This window comes from Eulemur rufifrons, chromosome 7, assembly GCF_041146395.1.
Source record: "Eulemur rufifrons isolate Redbay chromosome 7, OSU_ERuf_1, whole genome shotgun sequence".
NCBI lineage: Eukaryota > Metazoa > Chordata > Mammalia > Primates > Lemuridae > Eulemur > Eulemur rufifrons.
In genome coordinates this window covers 192,590,792-192,617,823 of record NC_090989.1, presented here as the reverse complement: position 1 = coordinate 192,617,823, position 27,032 = coordinate 192,590,792, and the positions used below count along the sequence as shown (strand labels likewise).

General features: G+C 40.8%; 1 protein-coding gene across 1 annotated transcript; it reads left to right on the top strand.

The window, feature by feature from the left end:
* The first annotated feature begins 3,268 nt into the window (after positions 1-3,268).
* Positions 3,269-26,537, top strand: LOC138385879 (dihydroxyacetone phosphate acyltransferase-like). The gene is given in 13 exon segments (XM_069472074.1): positions 3,269-3,523; positions 13,572-13,701; positions 15,624-15,751; positions 16,054-16,129; positions 16,380-16,531; positions 16,655-16,798; positions 18,047-18,270; positions 20,795-21,033; positions 22,068-22,147; positions 23,017-23,157; positions 24,317-24,416; positions 24,508-24,602; positions 26,499-26,537. Coding segments are annotated over 13 exon segments (1,770 nt in total). The 3' UTR covers positions 26,505-26,537.
* Positions 26,538-27,032: the final 495 nt, after the last annotated feature.

Genomic DNA, 27,032 nt, shown 5'->3' with positions numbered 1-27,032 from the left:
GGGGTACAAACATTTTGGTTACATGTTATAAATTTGCCACACCCCAACCATAATTTCAGACATGTCCTTCCCACCCTAAAATACTCACTATGTCCATTAGTTGTGAGTTTACCCACCTTCAAACCCTCTAACCCAAAAAGAATATTACTAATGTGTTAGCACCCTAGTATTGATCAGTCAGAGCCAGTTCGATGGCAAGAACATGTGGTGCCTATTCTTCCATTTTTCTGGTGCCTCACAGCAGAGGATAGGCTTATGTGCTATCTGGAAAACAATAAGAGGTGCTAAAGCACCATTGTTTTTTATAATTGAGTAGTATTCCATTATATACATATACCATACTTTATTAATCCACTTATGGATTGGCAGGTGCTTGGGTTGTTTCCACATCCTTGCAATAGTGAATTTTGCTGCTATAAACATTCAAGTGCAGATGTCTTTATTATAGAAGGACTTTTATTCCTTTGGGTAGTTGCCTAATAGTGCTATTGCTGGATCAAATGGTAGTTCCACTTGTGGCTCTTTGAGGTATCTCCAAATTCTTTTCCACAGAGGTTGCACTGTGGAATTTTCAGTCCCACCAGTAGTGTAAGAGTTTTCCTATCTCTCCACATCTTCACCAGCATTTGTTGCTTTGGGATTTTTTGATAAAGGCCAATCTTATTGGAGTTAGGTGATATATCATTGTGGTTTGGATTTGCATTTCCCTAATGATTAGAGATGTTGAGCATTTTTCTTTTTTACATATTTGCTAGTCATTAGTCTGTCTTCTTTTGAGAAGTTTCTGTTCATGTCCTTCACCCATTTCTTGATGGGGTTCTTTGATATTTTCTTGTTGATTTTTTTTAGTTCTAGATAGATTCTTGTTATCAGCCCTTTATCAGATGTGTAGGGAGCAAATATTTTCTCCCATTCTGTACGTTGTCTATTCACTCTAATGATAGTTCCCTTGGCTGAACAAAAGCTTCTGTTCAACATGGTGCTGGAAGTCCATGCTAGGGCAATTAGTCAAGACAGGGGAATTAAGGGCATCCAAATGGGGGCAGAAGAGATCAAACTCTCACTCTTTGCTGATGATTTCATATTATATCTAGAAAATCCCAAGGATTCCACCAGGAGAATCCTGGAATTGATAAATGAATTCAGTTAAGTCTCAGGATACAAAATTAATACACACAAATCAGAGGCATACTTATATGCCAATAACAGTCAAGCTGAAATTCAAATAAAAAATGCATTACCTTTTACAATAGCCTCAAACAAAATCAAATATCTAGGAATATATTTAATGAAAGAGGGCAGAAACATATACAGGGAGAACTATGAAACACTAAGAAAAGAAATAGCCCGCTAGTTTATTGGGTAATCACTCTGTGATTCTCCCTGTGAGCAAGATAAATAAGTATCTTTCTCTTATTAATCTAACTCTTTGTGAGTTGTTTGAAACTTCTGGGCAAAGGGGAAGTTTCCCCTCACCCTGACAGTTTGGCATAGCTGGCAGGATCTTCTAAGCCACTCTACTATTTGAAATCTGCAGTGAGGAGAATCTGGACTTGATCAGCCAGTAACACAGTAAGATACCTTAATGTACCAGCCAGACTCCCAGCTTTCCTGTGTCTCTCCATTGACTCTGATTGAGCAGGCGGTTTCACACAGAGGATCTATGGCGGAGTGGAGGTGACCTCCTGGATTTGTGCTCCCAGAGAGGAAGGCATGGACATCGGTCTGCTACAACGCTAGAGGATCACTCCCCCACAAGAACAGTGGTGTGAATCCATGAAGAATCAGCGTGGGACACAGAAAGCAAGAAAAGACTGAGGTGAATGGGAAATAAGATCACAAAAATCTGGAGAGTGCAGGACGGACAATAGAGAGTGGAGCGCGGGACAGCTGTGCCCACCTCACCAGCAAGTGAGGTGGGTTCAGCCCCACAGGAAAACGGCTTGTTTCCCCACTGACCTCCACCACCACTCAGTTAGGGATCTGCCTGAAGTCGGTGCAGAATCACTGTGGGAGACGTGGGGCTCTGTGGAGAGGAGACATTAGTGGGAGGCATTTTGGACCCCAGAGCTCTGTGCGCGGACTGTGCCTGACGGGTGAGGGTTTGCACTAGGCTGCAGTGAAAGGCAGCTAGGAGACACTGAACTGTCTAGTTTACTTGGCGGGTTTCTAGCCTGGAGACTGCAGGTGGCTCACCTCCCTCGATCCCTGGCTATTCTGGCCCCTGCTGGAGCCTGAACATTCACCCCCAATGCCAGCGATCTGTGGACGGACAGCTGCCATTGTCAGGGTCCACAGCCTAGCCACTGTGGAGCCATTGGGTACCGGGCGACTCCCTGGGTGGCTCCCTCCCCTAGTCCATGGACACCAACTAGGAGCTCTGTCTTTGCATGAACACTGAATGATTTCCAAGTCGTGAGGGAGTGGAGTGTGGACCTTGTGGACATTGGGGCAGGGCAGACCATCCATCGCCCATGGAAGCTGCAGCAGCTGGGGTGCGGGATGAATGAGGGCACCACCCCCTCACCCTAGGCACTGTTTTTTGCATGGGGAGAGGCAGAAACCACCTCTGGAGTGGAAGAAACAAGAAAAAGATGCTTTCCGTCTGCATCCAGGATAGCCCAATGACTTAACGCGTCAAACCAGTTTTAGGTCAAATTAATTCTCTGTGGCTGGACCCAACAGGAGCAGCCACCCAGCTGAGGTAGCAAAATCCTAAACAACACAAAACAGGCTACCCCTAGTGACAAAGGAAGCAACTCACCTAGGCTGCTACACAACCTAAGAACAGCACGCATGGCGTGCCTCTATTGATCCAGATGGGAATGGCTCAGTGAAAGAACTCTGGGAGTATAAAGAATCAAACTTAAATCTTGCCAAAACGAGGAATACCAGCTCTCTACCAATTGACACAAAACAGATTCAAAATAGCAACATGTCACAGGAAAAATTTCAAACATGGATTATAAATAAGCTGAACATTATGCAAGAAAAAAATTGATAACCAACACAAAGAAACCACAAATAAGATCCAGGACTTGGAAGAAAAATTCACTAAAGAATTGAAATATTGAAGAAAAAATCAAACTGAACTCCTGGAAATGAAGATTTTATTCAGGGAGCTACAAAACACAGTAGAAAGTCTCAAGAGCAGGGAAGATCAAACAGAAGAAAGAATCTCAGAGATCGAAGATAACACTTTCCAACTAAATAAGCCAGTCACAGAGGTAGAGAAAAGAAATAAGAGAAAAGACCAGGTCTAAAAGAAATGTGGGATTATGTGAAGAAGCAGAATGTGAGAGTTATGAGCATTCCTGAGGGTGAAGAAGACAATAAGCAAGGGTTGGATAAGCTATTTGAAGACATAATTGAGGAAAATTCCCCAGGCCTTGACAAAACTCTAGATATACAGGTTAAAGAAGCTCAAAGAACCCCTGGGAGATTCATACCAAATCGGAAGACACTACGTCATGCAGCTTTCAGACTGACCAAAATATCCACTAAAGAGGCCTTTCTTCGAGCTGTAAGGAGAAAGAAACAAGGAACATACAAAGGAAAGTCCATCTGAATCATGCCAGATTTCTCAACTGAAACCTTACAAGCAGGAAGAGATAGGGGCTCCATTCTCACTCTTCTGAAACAGAATAATGCCCAGCCTAGAATCTTGTACCCAGCTAAGCTCAGTTTTATATATGAAGGTGAAATTAAGACATTCTCAGATAAACAAAAACTCAGAGAATACACCAAGACAAGACCAGTTCTTCAAGAAGTACTCAAAACAGAGTTACACACGGTCCAGCATAAGAAAGACCCATGAATGTAAAACTACTCAAGAGCTAAAGATAAAAACAGAGTTATCACAATGGCTCAAGAGAGAAAACAGATCAATGAAATTCAACCCGACATAAGGAACAGAAATCTGTCTCACTTGTCAGTTCTCTCATTAAATGTGAATGGATTGAATTCCCCACTCAAGAGACACAGACTGGCCCAATGGATAAAAAAATACAAGCCAGGTATCTGCTGTCTTCAGGAAACTCATCTAACCTGCAAGGATGCATTTAGACTGAAAATAAAAGGGTGGAAATCAATATTTCAAGCAAATGGAACCCAAAAGAAAGCTGGCGGGGCAGTTTTAATCTCCAATAACTTAGTTTTTAAATCAATAAAAGTATGAAAGACAAAGATGGTTACTATATACTGGTGAAGGGTACAATTCAACAAGAATATATAACTATACTTAATATATATGCACCAAACTTAGCTACACCCAGATTCATAAAGCAAATCCTACTTGATCTGAACCAAATGATAGATAACAACACTTTAATAGCCGGAGACTTGAACACGCCGCTGACAGTATAAGACAGATCCTCCAAATAGAAAGTAAACAAAGAAATAATGGACTTAAATAGAATGCTAGAACAAATGGGCCTGACTGACAGCTACAGGACATTCTACCCAAAAACCACTGAATATAATTTCTTCTCATCAGCTCTTGGGACAAGAACCAAAGGGAAACAAACAAACAAAGAGAATTTTGCTCTACTACTACTGTGGACCCTGCCTGTCTTCTGAAAGACCACAACACAGTGTCCTAACTCGCCAATGCAGTCTTGGATCACTCCAATCCTCTAGGATTGGACCCATCAGAAGCAGTCCCTCAACTGAAATAGAAAAATCTCTAAAGAATTCACAACAGTCTCCCTCTCTTGCCAAAGGAAGCAAAATACCTAGACTGCTTCACAGCCTAAGAATAGAGCACAAACAGTGCTGTTAACCAGACTAAATCTATAAGAAAAGACCCAATGATAAATCTAGATGGGAAGGGCCCAGCGAAAAATCACAGGGAGCACAAAGAATCAAACAGAAAGCTCACCCCCAAAGAGAAATACCAGCTCTCAACCATTTGACACAAACCAGACTCAAAACACCAACATGTCACAGGAAGAATTCCAACTATGGATTATAAACAAGCTGAATAATATACAAGAATCAATGGATAATCAACACAAAGAAACCACAAAAAAATACAGGATTTGGAGGAAAAATTCACTAAAGAAATTGAAATATTGAAGAAAAACCAAACTGAACTCCTAGAAATGAAGAATTCACTCAGAGAGCTACAAAACACTGTGGAAAGTCTCAAGAGCAGGGTAGATCAAACAGAGGAAAGAATCTCAGAAATTGAAGATAACTCTTTCCAACTAAATAAGTCAGTCACAGAGATAGATCAAAGAAGTAAGAGAAATGATCAGAGTCTTCAAGAAATGTGGGATTATGTGAAGAAACCTAACTTGAGACTTATTGGCATTCCTGAGGGTGAAGAAGATAATAAGCAAGGGTTGGACAAGCTATTTGAAGACATAATCGAGGAAAATTTTCCAGGCCTTGCCAATACTCTAGACATACAGATTCAAGAAGCTCAAAGGACCCCTGGGAGATTCATAGCAAATAGGAAAACACCACGCCACGTAGTCATCAGGCTGACCAAAATATCCACTAAAGAGTCCCTTCTCCGAGCTGTAAGGAGAAAGGAACAAGTAACTTACAAAGGAAAGCCCATCAGAATTATGCCAGATTTCTCAGCTGAAAACTTACAAGCAAGAAGAGGTTGGGGCCCCATTTTCATGCTTCTGAAACAGAATAATGCCCAGCCTAGAATCTTGTACCCAGCTAAGCTAAGTTTCATATACGAAGGAGAAATTAAGACATTCTGAGATAAACAAAAGTTGAGGGAATTCACCAAGACAAGATCAGCCCTCCAAGAAGTACTCAAAAGAGAGTTACACACGGATCAGCACAAGAAAGATCCACGAATGTAAAACTACTCAAGAGCTAAAGATCAAATTCCAGATACCACAATGGCTCAGGAGAGAAAACATCGCAATGAAGTTCTACCCAACAAGCTGAACAAAAAACCGTCTCACGTGTCAGTTTTCTCAATAAATGTGAATGGCTTGAATTCCCCGCTCAAGAGACATAGACTGGCCCAATGGATAAAAAAACACAATCCAAGTATCTTCTGTCTTCAAGAAACCCACCTAACCTGTAAAGATGCATTTAGACTCAAAATAAAAGGATGGAAATCGGTATTTCAAGCAAACGGTAACCAAAAGAAAGCTGGTGTGGCAATCTTAATTTCCAATAACTTAGCTTTCAAACCAACAAAAAGAATAAAAGACAAAGATGGCTACTACATACTGGTCAAGGGCACAATTCAACAAGAAGCCATGACTATACTCAATATATGTGCACCCAACCTAGGTGCACCTAGATTCATAAAGCAAACCCTACTAGATCTGAACCAAATGATAGATAACAATACTGTAATAGCTGGAGACTTTAACACCCCACTGACACTACAGGACAGATCCTCTAACCAGAAAATAAACAAGGACATAATGGACCTAAATAGAATGCTAGAACAAATGGGCATGGCTGACATCTATAGGACATTCTACCCAAAGTCCACAGAATATACATTCTTCTCATCAGCTCACGGGACATTCTCTAAGATTGACCATGTCCTCGGACATAAAGCATGTCTTAAAAAATTCAAGAAAATAGAAATTATACCATGCATCTTCTCAGATCACAGCGGAATAAAAGTAACAATGAACACAAACAGAAACCCTCACTCTTACTCAAAGTCATGGAAGCTAAATAACTTTCTCCTGAATAATTATTCTATGAAGGAAGAAATCAAGATGGAAATCAAAAGTTTCTTTGAATTAAATGACAATGGAGACACAACTTATCAAAATCTATGGGACACAGCTAAAGCAGTCCTGAGAGGGAAATTCATATCCATAAATGCCTATGTCAAAAAGATAGAAAACCTGCAAATAGAAAACCTAACGAATAGACTCAAAGAGCTGGAGAAAGAAGAACAGAACGACGCCAAACCCAGCAGAGGGCGAGAAATTACTAAGATCAAATCAGAATTAAATGAAAAGGACAACAAAGAAACTATAAGGGAAATTAATAAAACAAAAAGTTGGTTCTTTGAAAAGATAAAAAAAATAGACACACCCCTGGCTTGACTAACCAAGAGCACAAAAGTAAAATCTCTAATAACCTCCATTAGGAACATATAAGGAGAAATCACAACCAATGCTACAGAGATACAAGATATCATCTATGAATTCTACAAAAATCTTTATGCACACAAACTGGAGAATGCGCAGGAAATGGACAAATTTTTAGAAACACATAGTCTTCCCAGGCTCAACCAGGAAGAAATAGAGTACCTGAACAGACCAATATCAAGAACTGAAATAGAAACAGCAATAAAAAACCTTCCCAAAAAGAAAAGCCCTGGTCCAGATGGGTTCACACCTGAATTTTACCATACATACAAAGAAGAACTGGTGCCCATCCTACATAAACTATTCTCCAATATTGAGAAGGATGGAATTCTCCCCAACACGTTCTACCAAGCCAATATAACATTCATACCAAAACCAGGAAAGGACGCAACAAAAATAGAGAACTACAGACCAATTTCTCTCATGAATATAGATGCAAAAATTGTCTATAAAATACTAGCAAATCGAATCCAAGTACTTATCAAAAAAAGAATCCACCACGACCAAGTGGGCTTCATCCCCGAGATGCAGGGGTGGTTCAACATACGTAAATCTATAAATGTAATCCACCACATAAATAGAAGCAAAAACAAAAACCATATGATACTCTCATTAGATGCAGAAAAAGCATTTGACAAAATTCAACACCGTTTTATGATAAAAACGCTTAACAAAATAGGCGTAGATGGAACCTACCTAAAAATGATATGAGCCATATATGACAAACCCACAGCCAACTTCATTCTGAACGGGGAAAAATGAAAGCACTCCCACTTAGAACTGGAACCAGACAGGGCTGCCCACTGTCCCCATTACTTTTCAACATAGTATTGGTAATCCTTGCGAGAGCTATCAGGGAAGAGAGCAAAATCAAGGGAGTCCAAATAGGGAAGGAAGAGATCAAACTCTCACTTTTTGCTGATGATATGATGCTATATCTGGAAAACCCCCAGGATTCAACCATGAGACTCTTGGAATTGATTAAGGAATATAGCAAAGTCTCTGGCTACAAAATTAATATACACAAATCAGAGGCATTTATATATGCCAATAGCAGTCAATCAGACAACCAAATTAAATACTTAATACCCATCAAAATAGCAACAAAGAAAATAAAATATCTAGGTATATACCTAACTAAAGAGGTAAAGGACCTCTATAAGGAAAACTATGAAACACTGAGAAAAGAAATAGCAGAACTTGCAAATAGATGGAAAAATATACCATGCTCGTGGATCGGAAGAATCAACATTGTTAAAATGTCTATACTACCCAAAGTGATCTACAGATTCAATGCAATCCCTATTAAATTACCAACATCATTCTTCACAGACGTAGAGAAAATAATTATACACTTTGTATGGAACCAGAGAAGACCCCGTATAGCAAAAGCAATTTTAAGCAACAAAAACAAAATGGGAGGTATTAATTTGCCAGACCTCAAACTATACTACAAGGCCGTAGTTTTTAAAACAGCCTGGTACTGGCACAAGTACAGGGACACAGACCAGTGGAACACAACAGAAACTCCAAATATAGAGCCATCCTCATATAGTCACCTAATTTTTGACAAAGCAGGAAAGAATATACTCTGGGGACAAGAATCCCTATTCAATAAATGGTGCTGGGAGAATTGGTTAGCCACTTGTAGAAGACTGAAACAGGATCCACAGCTTTCACCTGTCACAAAAATCAAATCACGGTGGATAACAGACTTAAACCTTAGGCGTGATACAATCAGAATTCTAGAAGAAAATGTAGGAAAGACTCTTACATACATTGGCCTAGGCAAAGAATTTATGAAGAAGACCCCCAAGGCAATCACAGCAGCAACAAAAATAAATGAATGGGACATGATTAAATTAAAAAGCTTCTGCACAGCCAAAGAAACAGTCCAGAGAATAAACAGACCACCTACAGAATGGGAAAAAATTTTTGCATACTACACATCAGATAAAGGACTGATAACAAGAATCTATTTAGAACTCAGGAAAATCAGCAAGAAAAAATCTAACAACCCTATCAAAAAGTGGGCAAATGACATGAATAGAAACTTCTCGAAAGAAGATATAAGAATGGCTAACAAACATATGAAAAAATGCTCAACATCCCTAATCATCAGAGAAATGCAAATCAAAACCACAATGAGATATCACTTAACCCCAGTGAGAATGGCCTTTATCAAAAAAACCCAAAACAACACATGTTGGCGTGGATGTGGAGAGACAGGAACACTCATACACTGCTGGTGGGACTGCAAACTAGTGCAACCCCTGTGGAAAGCATTATGGAGGTATCTTAAACAGATTCAAGTAGACCTGCCATTCGATCCAGCAATCCCATTATTGGGCATATACCCAAAGGAAAAAAGAGCATTCTGTAACAAAGACATATGTACCCGAATGTTTATAGCAGCACAATTCACAATAGCAAAGATGTGGAAACAACCCAAATGCCCATCAATACATGATTGGATTAGTAAGCTGTGGTATACGTATACCATGGAGTATTACTCAGCTATAAGAAATAATGAAGATACGACATCTCTATGGTTCTCCTTGAGAGAGTTGGAACCCATTATATTAAGTGAAGTATCCCAAGAATGGAAAAACAAGCATCACATGTACTCACCAGAAAATTGGTTTCCCTGAACATCACCTAAATACACATCTGGGAATGACACCAATCGGATATCAGACTGAGGTGGGGGGTGGGGGAGAGGATGGGTGTATGCCTACACAATGAGTGCATTGCGCACTGTTTTGGGAATGGTAATGCTTGAAGGTGCTGACTCGGGAAGGGGGGGTGGGGAAGGGAGGGATATATACCTACATGATGGGTGCAACGTGCACTATCTGGGGATCAGACACGCCTGGAGCTCTGACTTGGGGGGAAAGGCGGTGCATGGGCAACGTATGTAACCTGCAATTCTGTATTCCCCATAACAATAAGATGAAATAAAAATAAAAATAAGAAAAAAGAAATAAAAATAAAAAAAAATAAAAGGAGACACAACTTATCAAAATCTGTGGGATACAGCTACAGCAGTCCTGAGAGGAAAACTTATTTCCATAAATGCCGATACCAAAAATACAGAAAACTTACAAATAGACAATCTAATGAATAGACTCAAAGAGCTGGAGAAGGAAGAACAGACCGACCCCAAACCCAGCAGAAGGAGAGAAATTATTAAGATTAAATCAGAACTAAATAAAAAGGACAACAAACAAACCATAAAGGAGATTAATAAAACAAAAAGTTGGTTCTTTGAAAAAAATAAATAAAATTGACATGCCTCTGGCTAGACTCACCAAGAGCAGAAAAGAAAAAACTCTTATAACCTCCATCAGAAACATGAAAGGAGAAATCACGACTGATGCCACAGAGATACATGATATCATCTATGAATTCTACAAATATCTTTATGCACACAAATTAGAAAACGTGGAGGAAATGGACAAATTTTTAGAAACACGCAGCCTTCCCAGGCTCGACCAGGAAGATATAGAATTCCTGAATAGACTGATATCTAGATCTGAAATCGAAACAGCAATAAAAACCTTCCCCCCAAAAAAAGCTCTGGACCAGATTGGTTCACACCTGAATTTTACCATACCTACAAAGAAGAACTGGTGCCCATCCTACATAAACTATTCTCCAATATCAAGAAGGATGGGATTCTCCCCAACACATTTTACCAAGCCAACATAATCTTGATACCAAAACCAGGAAAGGATGCAACAAGAAAAGAAAACTACAGACCAATATCCCTTATGAATATAGATGGAAAAATTCTCAATAAAATCCTAGCAAATCGAATCCAAGTGCTTATCAAAAAAATAATCCATCATGACCAAGTGGGCTTCAACCCAGAGATGCAGGGATGGTTTAACTTATGCAAATCCGTAAATGTAATTCACCACATAAATAGGAGCAAAAATAAAGATCATTTGGGGGTGCGGACCCAGCCCCCGAGTGTTACAGCCCCCTGGCAGCAGCGCTTGCCAAATCCCGGGGAATTAAAAAAATAAATAAATAAAATAAAATAAAAAAAAGATCATATGATCCTCTCAATAGATTCAGAAAAAGCATTTGACAAAATTCAACACCCTTTCATGATAAGAACACTTAACAAAATAGGCATAGACGGGGCCTATCTAAAAATGATACAAGCCATATATGACAAACCCACAGCCAACATCATACTGAATGAGGAAAAACTGAGAGCATTCCCACTTTGAACTGGAACCAGACAAGGCTGCCTACTGTCCCCATTACTTTTCAACATAGTATTGGAAGTCCTTGCGAGAGCTATCAGGCAAGAGAGCAGTATCAAGGGAGTCCAAATAGGGACAAAAGAGATCAAACTCTCACTCCTTGCTGATGATATGATGTTATATCTAGAAAACCCCAAGGATTCAACCAAGAGACTCCTGGAATTGATTAATGAATTCAGTAAAGTCTCAGGATATACAATCAATACACACAAATCAGAGGCACTCATACATGCCAATAACAGTCAAACGGAGAACGAAATTAAGGACTCAATAATCTTCAAAACAGCAACAAAGAAAATAAAATACCTAGGAATATATTTAACTAAGGAGGTAAAGGACCTCTATAGGGAGAACTATGAAACACTGAGAAAGGAAATCGCAGAGCATGTAAATAGGTGGAAAACCATACCATGCTCATGGATCGGTAGAATCAACATTGTTAAAATGTTTATACTGCCCAAAGTGATCTACAGATTCAATGCAATCCCTATTAAATTACCAACATCATTTTTCACAGATATAGAAAAAATAATTTTATGCTTTGTATGAAACCAGAGAAGACCCCGTTTAGCAAAAGCAATTTTAAGCAACAAAAGCAAAATGGGAAGTATCAATTTGCCAGACTTCAAACTATACTACAAGGCTGTGATTATAAAAACTGGTTGGTATTGGCACAAGTGCAGGGACACAGACCAGTGGAACAGAACAGAAAATCCAAATATAAAACCATCCTCATATAGCCATCTAATCTTTGACAAAGCAGACAAAAACATACTCTGGGGAAAAGATTCCTTATTTAATAAATGGTGCTGGGAAAACTGGATAGCCACATGTAGAAGACTAAAACAGGACACACAGCTTTCACCTCTCACAAAAATCAAATCACGGTGGGTAACAGACTTAAACCTTAGGTCGGAAACTATTAGAATTCTAGAAGAAAACATAGGAATGACTCTTACAGACATTGGCCTAGGCAAAGAATTTATGAGGAAGACCCCTAAGGCAATCACAGCAAGAACAAAAATAAATAAATGGGACCTGATCAAATTAAAAAGCTTCTGCACAGCCAAAGAAACTATCACAAGAATAAACAGAATACCTACAGAATGGGAAATAATTTTCGCATACTACACATCAGATAAAGGGCTGATAATAAGAATCTTTTTAGAACTCAGGAAAATCGGTAAGAAATAATCGAACAACCCTATCAAAAAGTGGGCAAAGGACATGAATAGAAATTTTTCAAAAGAAGATATAAAAATGGCTAACAAACATATGAAAAAATGTTCAACATCTCTAATCATCAGGGAAATGCAAATCAAAACCACAATGAGATATCACTTAACTCCAGTGAGAATGGCCTTTATCAAAAAGTCCCAAAACAATACATGTTGGCATGGATGCGGAGAGACAGGAACACTCATACACTGCTGGTGGGACTGTAAACTAGTGCAACCCCTGTGGAAAACAATATGGAGATACCTTAAACAGATTCAAGTAGACCTGCCATTCGATCCAGCAATCCCATTATTGGGCATCTACCCAGAAGAACAAAAGTCATTCTATAAAAAAGACACCTGCACCCGAATGTTTATAGCAGCACAATTCACAATTGCAAAGATGTGGAAACAACCCAAATGCCCATCAATTCATGAATGGATTAGCAAAATGTGGTGTGTATATATATATATATATATATATACACCATGGAATATTATTCAGCTATAAGAAGTAACGGCGATATGGCATCTCTTTGGTTCTCCTGGAGAGAGTTGGAAACCATTCTATTAAGTGAAGTATCCCAAGAATGGAAAAATAAGCACCACATGTACTCACCAGCAAACTGATTTCCCTGATCATCACCTAAGTGCACATTTGGGAAAAACATCAATTGGGTATTGGACAGAGGTGGGGGCTGGGGGGAAGGGATGGGTGTATACCTACTTGATGAGTGCGATGCTCACTGTCTGGGGAATGGACACACTTCAAGTTCTGACTGGGGGGTGATGGGGGTGGGAGGAGGGAATGGGTGCATACCTACATGATGAGTGCGATGTGCACTGTCCAGGGAATGGACACGCTTGAAGCTCAGACTCAAGGGGATGGGGGGGCATGGGCAATATATATAACCTGAACTTTTGTACCCCCATAATAAGCTGAAATAAAAAAATAAAAAAATTATAATGTAATATTTATTTTCAAGCTACAATTAGCCATCCAGGAGCATCCTGTTGTTCTACTGCCTAGTCATCGAAGTTACATTGACTTCCTGATGTTGTCTTTTCTTTTGTAGAACTATGATTTACCTGTGCCAGTTATAGCAGCAGGAATGGGTAAATATTGTTTTTCTACTTTTTTTTAAACTATAAAAATTAAAGTGTTCACTGGCATGATTCCAGCAATACTAAGGTATTTGAAGAAGACGATGCAGATGGCCTCTCATTCTGTGCGGCTTGACCTTCCCTAGATGACACACACAGGCATTTGTGCACATGGGACTCCTTGGTTTAGGTTTGCAAAATGAGACTATACTACCTACATGTATTACCTGCCTTTTACCTTTTTTATTTGATAATATATTGATGGCTATCTATCCAGATAGCAAATAAATCTAAGATTTTGAATATATTTTTAATTGTGATAAAATACACATAACATAAAATTAACCATCTCAGCTATCTTTAAATATACAGTTCGGTGGCATCACGTATATTCATGATGTTGTGTAACTGTCACAACCATCCATTTCCAGAACTCTTCATCTTACAGAACTGAGAAGGTGCCCATTACACACACTCCCCATCCTACCCTCCCTCGGCAGGCAGCCACCGTTCTGCTTTCTGTCTCTATGAATTCAACTACTCTGGATACTTCATATAAGCGGAATCATATGGTATTTGTCTTTGGGTGACTGTATGGTGAAATATATGCTGCATTTGACTTAGCAGAATGCCCTCAAGGTCCATCTATGTTGTAGTGAATGTCAGAAATTTCTTCCTTTTAAAGTTGGAAAAACATATCTGTTCAAGACCCTGCTTTTAATTTTTTCAGATGTATGCCAAGAAATAGAATTGCTGGGTCATGTGGTAATTTTACTTTTAATTTTTTGAGGAACTACCATACTGTTTTCCACAGAAGTTGCACCATTTTACATTCCTACCAACAGTGCACAGGGTTCCACCTTCTCCACATCCTCGCCAACACTTGTTATTTTATGAGTTTTCTTTATTTAATAATAATCCTTCTAATGGGTGTGAAGTGGTATCTCACTGTAGGTATGATTTTCATTTCCCTAATGATTAGTGATACTGAACATCTTTTTGTGTGCTCATTGAGTTTTATATTAATAGTTTCAGGTCTCACAATTCAGGTCTTTGATCCATTGAGTTAACTTTTGTGTATGGTATAAAGGTCCAACTTCATGTCTAACATTATTTTTAACAGTTTGTAATATTCAGCAGTTTGGACATATCATAATTTAATAGCTTTGCTGTTACAAAGTGTTGCAATACATTTTTATATCAGTGATTTTATTTCTATAAGACAGAGTCTTAAAAGAGGGATTGCTAAAGCAAGTAAATTGTTTATCAACTCCCTCTCAGGGTAGCCAGGAAAGCTGGGATTCAAGTGTACACCTTTGTCAATAAATGTAGTAAACAGTGAGGTAGAAACTGCCAGGGACTTAAGCACTTTCAAAGCATTTTCATCTAAATAGACATGTGAGGAAGTCATTTGAAAATTAGGGAAAATGAAGGTAAGGACTGTTTTAAAACTGCTGGTGGAACTCTTTCTCTCATACTAGACTTCCTTTGTTTAATCTCTTCCACTAAAAGTAGGATGATATTTTTACTTGGTGGGAGAAGGAGGAGAGCGGGATTGGTTTGCCGTCCCAGGCATGAAGGACACATGTTGGTCCATTGTCAAGTTAAGCAGGGCTGGCTACAGAAATTGACGCCATGATGTTGTTAAGTGGTGACATTACCCTGTTGTCCCTGGTGTCTAGCTGGCCTGGTGGTAAGTGCAGTAGTGCACAGAGTGGCACAAGGTGACCTCCCAGGAGCACCCAGTGCACAGAATCTCTTCTTCATAATTCTATTAGGTGTCTCTTAAGGATTTTAATTTCAGAAGGTATAATTATTAACATCATAGGGATATTTCATATACACAAAACCTGTCTTCATAGTGTCTGAGTTTAGATCTTTATAGAAAGTTCCAAGATCTGCAAATAAATATTAACCCTTCTGTTATTTTCTAGACTTCCTGGGAATGAAAATGGTTGGTGAGCTGCTATGAATGTCGGGTGCCTTTTTCATGTGGCATACCTTTGGTGGCAATAAACTCTACTGGGCTGTATTCTCTGAATACATAAAAACTATGTTATGGGTAAATGCCAATAATTACCCAGTACTTTCAAGCTATACTTTCTTTTCATTGATATTTGCTTATTTAGATTCTTAACTTCTGAATCGACCACTTAGCTATTTTTTTGCCCTAAAAGAATGTCCATAAGCTCAGTGATGTGTTTAATCTGTGTGACTCTCTTATTTAAGTTTCAGCATAAGCAGTATTTGTTCAGGGAGCCGGGAGGGGGCTTGGGAAAAGGAATCAAAGGAAGCATTCATCATTGTGAGAGTAGGCAATGGGTTTCACATTTTGTTTTGTTTGTTTGTGTTTTCTCTTTAAAGAATGGTTATTCTCCTGTTGAATTTTTCCTCGAAGGGACAAGAAACTGCCCTGCCAAGACGTTGACTCCTAAATTTGGTAGGTCACTGCAGGTTAGAAGGAAAAATACAAACCCAGAGCCTTTAGGTGTGGTGTCATCATAGCTGCTACATAGAACTTGACACCCTTTCTTTAACAAGATATATTTTCTTTGCAAGTATGATTATTTAACTGTTCATATTTATGGGCTTAGCGTATAATGTGTACTTTTAGTATCTTCCTGTGTATGTGCCCAGTGTTGCTCTGTTCTTCAGTATGGACAATAAAACATTTCTCCCTGTGTTCACAGCTCTTCTGAATATTGTGATGGAGCCATTTTTTAAAAGAGAAGATTTTGATACCTACTTTGTTCCCATTAGCATCAGTTATGATAAGATATTGGAAGAAACTCTTTAGGTATATGGGCTTCTAGGGGTTCCTAAGCCAAAAGAATCTACAAGTGTACGTAAAGGGTAGCCAGACTTAAATTTATTTGAATTCAGAGAATATGCTAACTTACACATCAACTAATTTCAACTAATGTACTCCTTTTTGTTTCCTTTTCCACTGTTCTGATACTATTAGGGGCTGTTGAAAGCCAGAAAGATTCTCTCTGAAAATTTTAGAAGCATCCATGTCTACTTTGGAGACCCCATGTCATTTCGATCTCTGGCAGCTGGGAGGATGAGTCGGAGCCCATATAACTTGGTTCCAAGGTGCAAGGCCTATGTTTTAGTAACTATCGCAAGGATGAAAATCTAAAAGGATGAATTGTGATTCTTGACCATTTGTAAGACTGAAACTTGGTTTACCTAAGATCACATAGAAAATTATTGGGGAAGCTGTATCATTCCATTTTCATCAGTGGAAAGCTTCAATTAGAAATGAATTATGTGTTTGCCAAAAAAGTGATCAGCCACAGGAGATACATGTCAATGAGCAAAGTCAGACAATGATCACTCTTCTTAACTTAAAATTGGGAAGAAATGATGCCATTAATATGTATATGTACAAGAATTGTTGAACACTATTGGTAGGCCAGCCAAAGTAGGTACTAAGTATTATTTTTGATCCTAGAAAGGATTGCATAATAATGATGAATGGGAGCAATTCTCTATTCTCAAGAAGGTTGTAGTTGTATGGGCAAGAAAATGTGTTAGGTTCTTTCAGGATGCAGGGTATGGATACGCGTTTGTGCATACCCGGACAGGAGAGGGAGACAAGCCATCTGCCTGCACAGCCAGGCCTCAGATGCCTGCAAGATCTTGAATAATTTATCTGTGGCTTGAGCAGCTCCCCAGCAGCTGCTTTCGTCACTGCAGAAGAAGATGTTGGCTTTTGGCTGCCACAGGCTTCCTCTCCTTAGATCGCAGGTTGGGCTGGCCAGTTATTATCTAGTACAGAGCACCCTTATGGGCTACAGCTTTCACATTAAGCTACCTTATTATGTGGCTGCTTTTAAGTCACGTGTGTATCTCTGCTCCAACCAGCACTGTAGGCCTTATCATATGACTCAAAGTTTGGTCATCCGTGCATGAGGTCAGGCAAACTGGACAGCCTATCCGGTATGGATGTCAACAGTTACTGTGTGACCTGATACGTGTGTCTACAATAGAGATATGTTCAATGTGCTGTGGATTCTGAAAAGACAATAATTCAGTCTACTGGGGGAGGTGTCAGTTTTCACTGAAGTGCTGTATCCGATTTATGAAGCAGCAGAAGTTTTTTTGTCTGGAACTGGGAATAATAGGACCTTGAGTATTTGTTTATATCACCTCTCAAGAGCATACCCTGGAAATGTGTGGGTCGGTTCCACTACAGTAAAGCAAAGGAACGCCTCTTGCACATGGCCTGGCCTGAGAGAATTTGGTTGGCAGAAAGTATGAGACACCTTCTAAAGGGTTGTTCTTCCCCCATTCCCATTTGTCTCGGTGGCAGAACTGTAATCTGTTGTTCTGTGCTCTTCCTTTTAGATAGATTCCTCAGAAACAGTCCGCGGACATGCACGCCTTTGTCACTGAAGTTGCCTACAAGAGGCAGCTTCTGCAGATTGAGAACCTGGTTCTGAGCCCCTGGTCCCTAATAGTTGCTGTTCTACTCCAGAACTGGCCATCCATGGACTCTGATGCTCTGGTGGAAAAAGCTTTATGGCTGAAAGGCTTAACCCAGGTGTTCGGAGGGTTTCTCATCTGGCCCGGTATGTAGGTGAGACGTAGGTGGTGAGAATGTTTGTTGCAAACATTGTAGCCTGGACCTGAAAAACCTATAGAAGACTTTCAGCAAAGCGTTGCTCAGAGAGAGGAAGAACACCTAATATCTTTTTATCACTATGGGACATTGAACACAGCATGTTGATTATTTGAGAATAATTATTTACATATCTTTTCCCCCGACAAGACTCTGAGGATCTTGAGGACTAGAATACCATCTCCTTGGCAACTAGCAGAGTGGAGAATGAAGTTACAAATCCTCTTGTAGTCCACACCCCCTTCCGTCCACACCCACCTCTTCAAACAACACTATATTTGCAACCCATTGGTCTCACTGCATTGTAAGGATTAAAGGTTGTGTCTTAGAACTTCATGCAATTCTCTATAAAAACTATGTAAAAACCTCATTGGAGTTATGAATACCATGCTGCGTGTTCAGGATATATATGACAGTAGTTAGCTTAAATTGTTTTTAATCTCTTTGGTTTAAAATTGTACAGAGTTGGAAATGCAATCCTTTCAAGACCAGGTAATTATTTATCATCAGGTATGTACTATTATTCACTCATCAGTCCTATGTTGAGTACCACACTGGTGCTGAGTCCTACCAGGATACAAAGTTCACAGGGTGGATCCCTGTCCTGGAGGCTCTCCTGGTTTGTAGAAAGCAGGGCTGGGTGGGTGATGTGCACACTAGTAACGAGGGTTCAGTGGAGTAGAGACAAGGAGCTATGCGTGCGTTCTGGAGGGTTCCTGAGCATTCTGTGGAGGAAAGGCCCATGTTGTGGAATCGGGAAGATTTCATAGACGTGACCTTTGAGCCGATCTTGATAGAAAAGCAGGGGCTCTGCAGGGAGACGGGGAGAGGAGCCTTGCAAGGCAGGGATGAGGAAAGGGGAGATGGGCCAGGCACCAAGGAGTCACTGGTGATGCTAGAGTGGTGGCTGCGGGTGAGGGAGTGACGGGAGATGAGGGTGTGGAGACGGCTGATCACAGGCCTGCAGGCCTTGGGGCTCAGGACTGAAACCTCTGGGTTAGTGGAAGCACTGACAGCTTTGAAGCAGGGAAGTAGTGCAGACTGGCTTTTAGGAAACAAGCTGGAGTCAGTTTTAAGGTGGACCCCAGTGGGGAGAGACTGGCGGAAGGGAGGCGAGGTGGGGGCTGCTGTGCCCAGATGAGAAGTGAAGGGGCTGGGCCCTGGCAGTGGCAGTGCTCGGGGCACAGCCGCAGGGTGTTGAGGAGGAATCACTGACAGGTGCCAGTCGTCCGCGTGCCATTCGCCAAGAGGGAGAGAAATGAATCAGACGTGTTCTCAGTGCTGTGAAGGTCTGGCCGGAGGCAAAGGACTTGTTAGTTCTCATGCACGGTAGCAAGTGTTGCTGCCACGAGGCAGGAATAGGTAAAGTGCTCAACCCATCACTTTTTGGCCCAGCAGCAGATGAAAACATAGGCACCCGTCTTTCTACAGTGTTTTGCTTTTCCAAGATGGGATAAATATGTGACCAATCCATAGCAGAGTATCTGTCCAGGCACTACGGTAATTTGTTACTATAATAAAGTGAGGGTTGGTGTCCAAGTGACAGTAACTGGGTGGGTGATTAAGTATGATTCCTAAGGTAGGAGATGTTACTGATTTCCCGTGCTGAGAATATTTGTTAAATATCGCCATCTCTTCATGATGCTTCTGTTTTTCTAGCTGCCTGGCTCTCTGCAGGCCCACGTCGTGTCGGGTGACAGTGTCGGGAGCTGTCACGGGATTGCTGCTTGAGTCGTCCTTGATGTGGGAAAACGGGACTCTCCTCGGCTTCCCTCTGTGCTCGTGGAGGCCGATGGCCAGACTGTGCCTCTTTGGGTTGCCTTTGGTCACCTGCAGGGTGATCTTGCCACCTTGTTCCAGGTTTCAGCAGGCTGTGTGTGTGAAGTATGTCTTAGTGCAGCGGTCCCCAACCTTTTTGGCACCAGTGACTGGTTTCATGGAAGACAGTTTTTCCACAGACCAGGGAGGGGGCGGCTGTGAATACAGACAAAGCCTCAGCTCACTTCCTGCTGTGAGGCCCGGTCCTCACAGGCTGGGGTACAGTGCCGGGGGTTGGGGACCGCAGTGTTAATGTGCTCATAACGCTAATCATGGGCCTTTCGGTCTCAGTGTGGTCGCATTCACATGCGTGTGATTATCTGGTTTACGAAACTTGCTATGACAGAACTGTGGGTACCCTTGGTTCCCGAGGTAGACAAAGTGTTGATTTTCAGAGCAGAAACTTGGGTACATTTCAGAATGGCTGACAGATTTGGGGTCAGTAAGAAAGTATGCTACATGTTCTTAGACAGGGATTTGATTTATCAAATAGCACTTTTAAGATTTTTCTTCCATATGATATTGTCACCTCAATTGGTAGAGACTAAAACCTGACACTTGAGAATAAATGTCTGTCAAGTGACCAGCATTGAGCATGCGAGGCCTGACACTCCACAGTGACCCATCTCCTTTGAATGGCGTGTCTTTGTGTGTGGATAGCAAACCTGCTGAAGAAGTTGTCCAGTCCAGCGTTCTTCTGCATTCCAACCTCGCCGGCGTGGCCAGAGACTAGGTGGTTCTGTGCGTGGGCTCTGGAGACTCCAAAGTGGTCAATGGACTCACTTTCCAGCACATCACTCACCTCATGTGCTCAGCTTACAGGAACCGGTTGCTCAACGTTTTTGGCTGTCCATCCTTAGTAGCTGTGGCGTTGCAGATGACACCTGGGTGCAGGAAAGGCAACTTTCAGGAATGTGACCTTGAATTTAGAAGAGGCCCAGCCATTCCATTCCATGTAGGGAGGGAGCCACATTTGAAGCCTTGTGCTGTTCAGCCACGTCTGTGCAACCCTGTAAGGAGCAGGCCTGTGCGCTCAGAGGAAATGGGCCTTGTCCCTAAATGCATGGCCGTCTGCCTAGAATGTTGGAATTGGAAGGGCCTAGAAACCATCTAATCTAAACCTCTCCTTTTATGAATAAGGAAATTTAGGCCTACAAAGTTACGTAGTTACTCAGAGAAGGATCTGGCATTTGAGCAGAACTCTCCACTTCCTGGTCTGGTGCTCTGCTTCTGCTGTACCAGTTCCCCGATGCGGCAGAGGCTGGCGGGGTGGGCGGGCCGTCCAGCAGCGTGAGCACTTCCTAGCTGCACAGCGGCATCCTGCTTGCACCGGGGAAGGTAAAACTGAGTGAGACATGGTTCTTCTACAGGAGTAGTCAGGGCTGGGGGTTCTGCCCAGGCCACGTGCTAGAATTATGGCTGGTGCAAGGGGGCGGGTGAGCCTCACCCCAGAGGTGGTTCTTCCCTTGGTCTGGGGTGTGGGCGAGCCAGTATGTTTTGTTTTGGTCTTAGTTTTTCAAAGCTCCACAGTTGAGTCTAAGGAAAAGTGCTAAAGATGCAGTAAAGATACCAGGAATTGTGAATATAGAGGGAAATTAAGAAATCAGTTCCTTCTCGACTAGGGAACAGTGGGGCAGGGAAAGTGAAGTACCCGGCTTCTAAGGACTGTGGTGTCTTGCTCGTTACCAGACTGGCTCATTACGGGCCTGGTGGAATTTTAGATTCAATCATTTAAAAACTATGCTAGACTGTAGTTTGCTTTGTAAGTAAAATTTGGATTGACTTTAGCTTCTTTTAGGGGACTTAATTCTTATCCCTGTTATACGAATAAAAATATGTCTTTGAAAGCATTTGGGCATATCATGGACTTCCTGGTACTCCCCAAAAGTTTAAAAAGCAATGTTGTAATCTTATGTAATGAATTTATTTCTAGAGGATATCTACAGTTGCTTTCGTTTCCTACTCGATGTTTTTTCAGACGAGTTCATCTTCCTTCCAGAAAACACAGTAAAGGTAAAGTCCTTACAACACAGAGCCAGGGTGCTTAGTGTGAGTTCTGGAAACATTAGGCATGAGTTCACAGACGTGTCGCAGGCAATGTGTCGTGTCTTTCTTCAAGGCAAAGTGGGGCAGAGAAAACGGGACACTCACAGCTTAGCAGACTCTAGTTTAAACCCAGGTCAAGCTTAATTAATGACTTAAGATTATTTGGTGAGAGGAGGATCATTCTTTGAACCATGAAGGAGGCCACTGTAAATAAACTAACTCTGTTTTAGTAAACTTGAAAAAATCCGCACTCATTTTCCTGTTATCAGCTTGTTGGAATGAGTCAGCCAGGCCAATGCCTTTTGTTTTGAGAGTAGGGAATGATGGTCTTGCCTGGTGGTGTAGACAGTGAGGAATCGCCAGGCTCCCCGGGCTGGGCTGCTGCTTGGCTGGGACAGCGAGTGACAGAGGAGATGAGAGGGAGGTGTTGAGTTCTTGTATGCTGTGCTAAGAACAGGTTTTATTCTTTGGGGAGTAGGACCAGGGGTATTGGAGGTTTTTGAGCATAAGCGTAATTCTAAGTGTTTTTAAGAGTTGCCATATGTGCTTCCTATTTAAATCAAGGAATGTGGCTATGCAAAGTGAAAGAAAATTGATCATCCAGGTCATGATTTCTAAGGCTTATGAATTTCTTGTGTCTGAGGTTCAATATTTTGAACGTTAGAACAAATGCTTCTCTGGCTGCTGTCTAACAACCAGCCGTGTTCGGGGAGGGGCTGTGGAGGTAGCTGGTGTTCTCTGAGACGTCTGAGGGCTGTGGCTGCGTACACTGAGATCAGCAATGCACACGGCCACCTAAATGAGCGGTGTCTGGTGGCTTTCCCTTCCCCTTCCAGGACTTCAAAGAAGGCTGTTACCTGCTTTGTAAAAGTGACGCCATACAGGTGACTACGAGGGACATCCTAATTACAGGGAAAGGAAATACCGTGTTAGAATTTTTAATAGGACTCTTTAAGCCTTTTGTGGAGTGTTATCAGGTATGTAAACTCAGCATTCTCCTTCATGCTTCCCATGTCAAATATACTAAGACTTCCTCAGTCTGCTCATTTCTACTCTGAAGGACCGATAGCTTCCCCAGGCAAATGGTAGAACTAGAGATTGATTAATACGATGAATGGTTTCACTTCTCCAGTGAGATTGGAAATGCTTAGTGCATATAGGAGGAAGCTTGGTCCGTTATAGACCCAAGAGGATAACAGCTTAGCGATGCCATGAGCACAATATTTATGTGACCACAGTTACACCCGGTCATTGTTTGTCATACTGTATCTTAAGTCTTTTGTTCAGAGTGTGTAGCAAGGTGTTTGATATATTGATATAGTAGGCACTCAGTAAAGGCAAGACTTGAATGATACAGGAAGTCAGTTATTTCTATTGCTAAATGCTAATATTATAAGGAAAAGAAAAAGTTCAGGTGAAATTATCTGAGTTTGTCAGAGCTCTTAGGAGTGGTTAGAGAGAGGAGATGGTTACGTGCCCAGCAGAACTGTGCCAGGAGTCAGAGGGAGAGAGGTAGTTTTAAATGTAAGCCATAGGCGAGGCCTGCACGTGTTTGAGATGAGAGGATTCTGTGGCTCTCAGCTCTGTTTACATGCGCACTGGCCCCTGGCGCCGGGACCAACTTCCTGGCAGAGTGGTGTCTGTGGTCCCTGAAGTGACCCATGCCAGCCTTCCTCGCGCAAAGCCTAGCACTTAGCGAGCTCTGGTAAGTGTTAGTTCTACCCTTCATCACCTTCCTGCAGTAGAAATCATCAAGTATTTTAGGGCCTGGCACTTGGGTAGGTGTATTTAGAGAAAAAAATCAAAATTACAAAAATCTGTTCCTTCTCTTCCTGAGTAGCATAAGAGATTAAGCTGATAGTAATTAACTTGCAGCCCATTCATACTAATATGAAAAATTATACTTTAATAAATACCAATATTATTTCAAACTCCCTTTTTCTGATTATAAAATGTCGTATAAGCTTGAAAGTGCTGTCCTAAAAATTCTTCAGCTTTTCTCTGCTCCAGGCTTGGAGAGTTTTTAGGCTGTTCTAATATGTCATTCTCTTAAAAAGGGCAATGGAAAGTTACTTACTGTTCTGTTGTGTTCAGCTACCCTTTTTCTATTCCCCTTATCCTCCCTCTTAAAATCAGATAATTTGCAAATACCTCTTGAGGAAAGAAGCAGATCACTTCAGTGAGAAACAGTACTTGGCCGCAGTCAGAAAATTCACAAGCCAACTTCTCGATCAAGGTCAGTCACACCTCTGTGGGTGGTGATTTGTTTTAGTTGATAACAAAACAGTGGTCCACTAACTCCGACTCTTCCTCACCCTCTATTTTAGGTGTCTCTCAATGTTATGATGTATTATCTTCTGATGTGCAGAAAAATGCCTTAGCAGCTTTTGTGCGGCTTGGTGTGGTGGAGAAAAAAGAAGGTGTAAGTAGTCAATGAGACCCCATGGGTGGCAAAGGGGCAAGGACAGGAATGACATTTGAGCACAAAATCCAGAGACACAAAAATGTTACTAGATCATAGTGTACTAATTTTATAGTGTATTAGATTGTTAAGTATGAAATGTCTGATTTCCATAAGTACTAAGTTTGTTGATCTCTCTGATATTTGACTTTGACATGTCTTGTTTTATGTTTATTGTGTCTTTCAAATGCACATTTTGGCTTGTGATTATCTTTCAAATTTTTTTTAGAGCAATTTTTGTGAGTCAAAAATTTGTGTTGTTTTCGAATAATGAGTTCTGTTGTGGAACCAATGCAGCGCAGACAGCTCAAAATATCAACAGAGTGTTTGGGAAGGATGTGGCTGACAAACACATGGTACGTTTGTGGTTTGAGAAGTTTCATTCTGGTGATTTTAATCTTGAAAATGAGTCACGTGGGCAATTTGAGACCAAGGTGAATAATGATGAACTGAAAGCTGTAGTGGAAGTGAATCCATCTCAACCTACACGTGAATTAGCAGCAAGGTTTGATGTTACTATTCCAACAATACTGGACCGTTTGAAACAAATCAGCAAGGTAAAGAAGCTGGGTAGATGGGTTCCGCATGAATGAACCAAGCATCAGAAGAGAAATCGTCTCAAATCTTGCCTTTCTTTGCCGCCACGACATAAAGCTGAACCATTTCTATACCATATTGTTGCATGTGATGAAAAATGGATTCTTTTTGATAATCACAAGCATTTGGCACAACGGTTGGATAAAGATGAAGTGTTGAAACACAGTCCAAAACTGAATACTCATCAAAAAAAGCTAATGGTGTCTGGTGGTCCAGCTCTGGTATCATCCACTACAGCATCAGGAAACCTGGTCAACCAATTATACTGGGTGTCAACTGCAACCAATTAGATGAAATGGTGAGGATGATTGTGATTAAGCAGCTGAGATTGGTCAACAGAGACAGGCCAATCAATCCTCTTGTAAGACAGCACTGGACCACATTGTCACACAAACAACGCTGCTCAAACTACAGAGGCTGGACTTGGAAACTCTCTGTCATCCACTGTATTCACCAGACCTTGCACCAACTGACCACCACTTCTGCCAGGCTTTGGGCTACTTCTTGCAAGGAAAATGTTCAATTGTTAACAAGCCATGGAAAACGCCTTTCGCTATTTCATCGCCACTCGCTCTCTAGGCTTCTTCGCTGCTGGCGTAAACAAGCTACTGTTAAGATGTTAAAACTGTGTTGATAGTTTAGGTGCATCCTTTGATTAACTGTACTGCATCTTGTTTGAGATATAATAAACTACACTTTTGATTTGAAATCAGACATTTCACATTTAATGACCTAATACTTTACTTATCCATCCCCTAATTAGTTAAGTCAGTATGACCCTGAAAATTTTATGTGGTTATGAATAAAAATGAAGCAAAGAAAGAGAGTACTCGAGGCCAGTATTTGATCTAAAATTGAAATATGTAGATTAATTACAAGAAAGATTTTGGGGGGAATGTAGTATGTATGTACACATACATATATACAAATACATGTACATTACATATATACGACATGTATGACTGTATACATGTATAGATACGTAGATATTTATTCTTCTAAGTAAACAAATTTAACAATAATAAAGCTTAATATGTAAACTCTGACAATTAATGTCTATTATGTGGTCCAAAGATGAAATAGGAAGCCAAGAGGTAGGGCAGGAACAAGAGGTCTTTCAACTGGGTAAGACTGGCCTCGAGGGAGACTGCTGGAAAGTACTCTTGCAGCATCTATGATCAGCAGCAAAATACAATCATGAAAGTTGTCTTTTCCCCATAGTTTATGTAATAACAAAGCTTATTAATTCTTTTCTCCTAGAAATAATGACTATATGTTTAATGTGAATGAACCTACCATAACCAAATTAGAAGAAATGCTTGGTAAGTGCAGTTTTAATACGATATGATGCATTTCCACATTGTATTTATAAATATATATGAAAACAAAAAAGTATACGTGGTACCAAATACTTTATCAAAATGAATAGTAGTGGAGTTCTAATATAAATGGCAACTACTTATATAATCTAGAATTTTCTCAAGGACACTAAAGAGGAAGTTCAGAGAAAATTAACAAAAAACACAACAAGCATAAAGTAGGCAGTCTTCTACAATATAAAGTTTCAGTTCCTAATGTCACCAATCTGAGTCAGAAACCCAGACCCTTCACATCCTAGTCTTGGTGAAAATGTCTCTAATGTTTGTTCTTTGATTCACGCTGTCCTTCTCAATTCCTGGCTCCCTTCTTTCCCACGTGAGAGATTGGGGTCAGTGTGCATATCACGCAAACTTTCCGAACTCAGAACTAGGGACAGTAGCACATCCTTGGGAGAATAACCCCATGCTTACTCTT